This window comes from Fibroporia radiculosa (genome assembly GCF_000313525.1).
Source record: "Fibroporia radiculosa TFFH 294 genomic supercontigs, scaffold580, whole genome shotgun sequence".
Taxonomy (NCBI): domain Eukaryota; kingdom Fungi; phylum Basidiomycota; class Agaricomycetes; order Polyporales; family Fibroporiaceae; genus Fibroporia; species Fibroporia radiculosa.
Window position 1 is genome coordinate 23,156 of NW_012133222.1, and position 3,479 is coordinate 26,634.

The window sequence follows — 3,479 nt, forward strand, 5'->3', positions numbered from 1 at the left end:
TTGTCGATTAATTTACCCTCCACCATTGATACCAGAAAATTCAGCTAACATATTAAAAATGAGTGCAAATTACTGGTGCATACTATTATAAGCACTTGCGTGCATGCCCATCGAGCACTTGCCTTCCTATATATATACAGCGTCTGCTCTTCACGAAAGCGAGGAGCATCATTGCTCCGGAAATCAAAAGATGGTGACGTTGCGGAGTGACTTTCAGTCTAAGTGCGTATAGTTATAGATGCGGGACAACTTCGAGTCGCCGCAACCGCCCTAATACACGTCTATTTATGACTGCAGGTAGTACAACACATATATCGTTCATTCAACCCATAATTTAATGCTCAAATATGGTGTGAGAGCGCAGTGGGGGAATCGATGCTTTTCTTGTAGCTGTGGCCAAAGTGACGCGTGCCTTGCCTCGCATTGCGCAACACGCGGGACATGGCATCGAGACCTATGCAGTAAAATAAATCAGTGGGAAGAATGCGTGTAGGGAGTGGTTACGAGACGCACCCTTGTCAAGGTCCTCGAGCGGGGGACCGAATGAAAGACGCACGAAGTGGTGGCATGGAGAGAGGAACAGATTCCTGCGGTGCGAGGGGTTGATATCGAAGAAGATACCCGGGATGACGATAGTCTTTTCCTTCAACAGCTCCTCGAAGAACGTCTGCACCTTTCGGTTAGCTTCTCCACAACTCAATCCCGAGAAAACTTACGAGGCCATTGTTCAGCGGAGGAGGGAGATCGGCAAGGTCGAGCCAGATGTAAAAGGTCGCTTGCGGCGGGACCTTTACCTTCAGCCCGAGTTGTTCAAGTCGTTTCAAGACATGGTCGCGCTTGTGCTTGAAGTGCCTTTGGAGGGACAGCTTCTCTACCAAGACACGCTCAGGATCAAGGAGCGGAATAGCCGCAAGCTGGAGGCTACGCAAGCAATGTGTTAAATTCGATATCTCTAACTGGGAAGCGCACACTTACGGGTGATTAGCGCCTCCATCGAGGAAGGAGCCAGATTGAGAAAGAGCAGTGATCAGGTTTTTTGGGCCCATAACCCAGCAAACTCGCCAGCCGGGAAGACGCCAATTCTATCATGGAAATCAGGCTATGATGCCTCGCGCCATTATACGGGGAAATCGGCACCTTTGTGAGCCCATCAACAATAACTACGGGATCCTATCAATAGAAACGCATCATCAGACACTTGGACTTGAGAAGCATCTACAGATAGAGCTACTTACAGAATTGACATCATCGATGAATTCTGCGCAGGAGACAGACTTTCCGTAATCCTCTTCCTTTTCCGGGTAGATGTACCATGAGTAAAACTATGGAGGCATGACTTTTGAGCATCATAAGGAGAGATAAATCCAAGGAAATCCTCACCTCATCAAGGACGAGCGTCGTGGTGGTATCACGGGCAAGTTCGACCAGCTCCTTGAGCTCCCCATCACGAATGACCTGCCCGGTAGGGTTACGAGGGTTAGATGCGAGAATTACTTGCAGACCCTGGGTCCGGATGTCTTTCTGTATTCCGTCTTGTCAGAACTGGCAGCAGGAGCAAAGAAACATGAATAATCATCCTTACCCTTGTCTGCTGAATGTTGAGATGATAGTTATCCTGCACATGACGCGGGTTAGATGACATTATTCATGAGCGGATATGGCGCATTGAGCTAACCTCTGCTTCAAGACTGATCAAGAGAATGATGTTATCGATGGCGTCCGCAGCACGACAGTACAGGCTACTCACGTTGTGGGCACGGGGACCAGACGCTTGAATGCACCAAGGACTTGATCGTAGGCAGTGTAATCAGGGACCTGGTAAGACTACACAACCTCTCAGCATCTGACTTATGTGAGTGGGACATGCTATTGCTCACAGTGTAGACATCACCGATGACTGCAGCGACTCGAGACAAGCCAGCACGTCCACCAGGGACAATGCACACGTTCTCATAGGTGTATTGACTGGCTTTGCCCTTGCGATATGTGTAGTTGTAAAGGTTCGCGACAGCCTCGCGAAGCGCTGTATGCGGTGCCAATTGACGTTATCAAGAACTGATCGCAACGAAACGATGAAGCGCTGTGACGCACCTTTCACACCCGTCGTCGGTGCATACTCCAGCGAGTCAACGGGGACAGAGATGGTCTGAGGTTTTTCAGGGGAATCTGGGATCTGTCCCACTTCGGGTGCACCTTGACCGAGGTTGGCCCATTCGTGGGACGAGGCGTACGAGAAGCCGTTCGCCATGGCACGGTCGGAGCAGTAGATAACACCGGTGCTGCCCGGGTGCTGGATTCCGGGGACAGTCTCCTCATCCTAATCGCAAAGCATAAGTGAGAGGCTGAAAATAGCATGAGAAAGAAGGCATGCGTACGGGGTTCACCGTCTGGGGAAGAAGACCTCTAGGTGCATGTCCTGCGTACTCACGGAAGATCTACAGATAGCAGTCCACAAGCGACGTCAGACTCCAAATGTATTCAACAACTTAGAGTTTGAATAATACCCTGTGAGCCTCGGAGTCGCTTTCGTGCTTGATGTTTTTCATTGCGTGCTTTAGCTGACCAGATTGATATCAGTATAAATCGCAAAGCGCGGGGATGCAGAGCGACTCGCCTCTTCGCCTACGTTCAGGGGGGGAGGTCTGTTGGTAGGAGTAGCGGACATGGTGGTTGGAAGGGGAGAAGTTTATATAGGTGGGTGTCGACTTCGAAGAAGGACTGAATCTATTTCTATAGAACGAGTCGTGTCGACAGGCGACACCGCCGACACGGCATGCCATCGCAGGTGATGCTGATCGCTATGATTGTAACAAGTGGCGCTGCACTTCTCCTCCAACGTTCGCCGGGTAGAATTCAACTCGTTTCCTATTACATGTACTGACTTATCCGTCTGGAAATCTTTCCACACGTACAGGCTGGCCCCATACGTTCCCTGCGGATCGTCCAGCACAATGTGCAGCTCGTCGTGCTCGGATCAGAATTATCAGATACGAGCTGCCTGACTAGGACTGTTCGGCAGCTTTTGTTTGACCATCGCGATTCGTTCGTGAAGCCCATCGCTGTTGGATGAAAAAATCCCATGATGTGCACAGGTTAGTGCTGCGCGATGGGGCCGGCTCAGGAGGCAGTAGATAAGGCCCACGAGGCGTTTACTCCATCGCACACTGGTTTCGTTGGGAGTCTGGACCGTCGACCCAAGGTGCTCAAATGAAGATATGACGTGTATTGGGATGGATGTAAGCACCACACAGAAATCCGTGCGGGTAGTCCACAACGCATGATGCTACCGTCTCACTTCTCGGATCGATGAGTGGCCCAACATCGTCGTTGGTACAATGCGTACTGAGGGCGATGGAGCGTGCAGATTGAAATTAGTTGTCGCAGTCTGTTGATGCTTTTCCTCAGAGGATCTCCAAGATCTCCGTTCGTGCATCAGCAAAAAGCGAGCGAGAATACCTACGTTTAGATAGGATTCTAAT

The 3,479-nt window shown here is 50.3% G+C and overlaps 1 protein-coding gene across 1 annotated transcript; it reads right to left on the reverse strand.

Annotated features, from left to right (window-relative positions):
- Positions 1–341: 341 nt before the first annotated feature.
- FIBRA_01290 (uncharacterized protein) lies at positions 342–2,665 on the reverse strand (the record flags this gene model as incomplete). Its single annotated transcript, XM_012323168.1, has 15 exons — positions 342–454; positions 514–667; positions 717–921; positions 976–1,082; positions 1,138–1,170; positions 1,236–1,322; positions 1,381–1,521; positions 1,583–1,615; positions 1,676–1,688; positions 1,748–1,824; positions 1,878–2,023; positions 2,092–2,317; positions 2,376–2,435; positions 2,505–2,558; positions 2,627–2,665. 15 exons carry the CDS (start codon positions 2,663–2,665, stop codon positions 342–344), a joined length of 1,488 nt encoding a protein of 495 aa, XP_012178558.1.
- Positions 2,666–3,479: the final 814 nt, after the last annotated feature.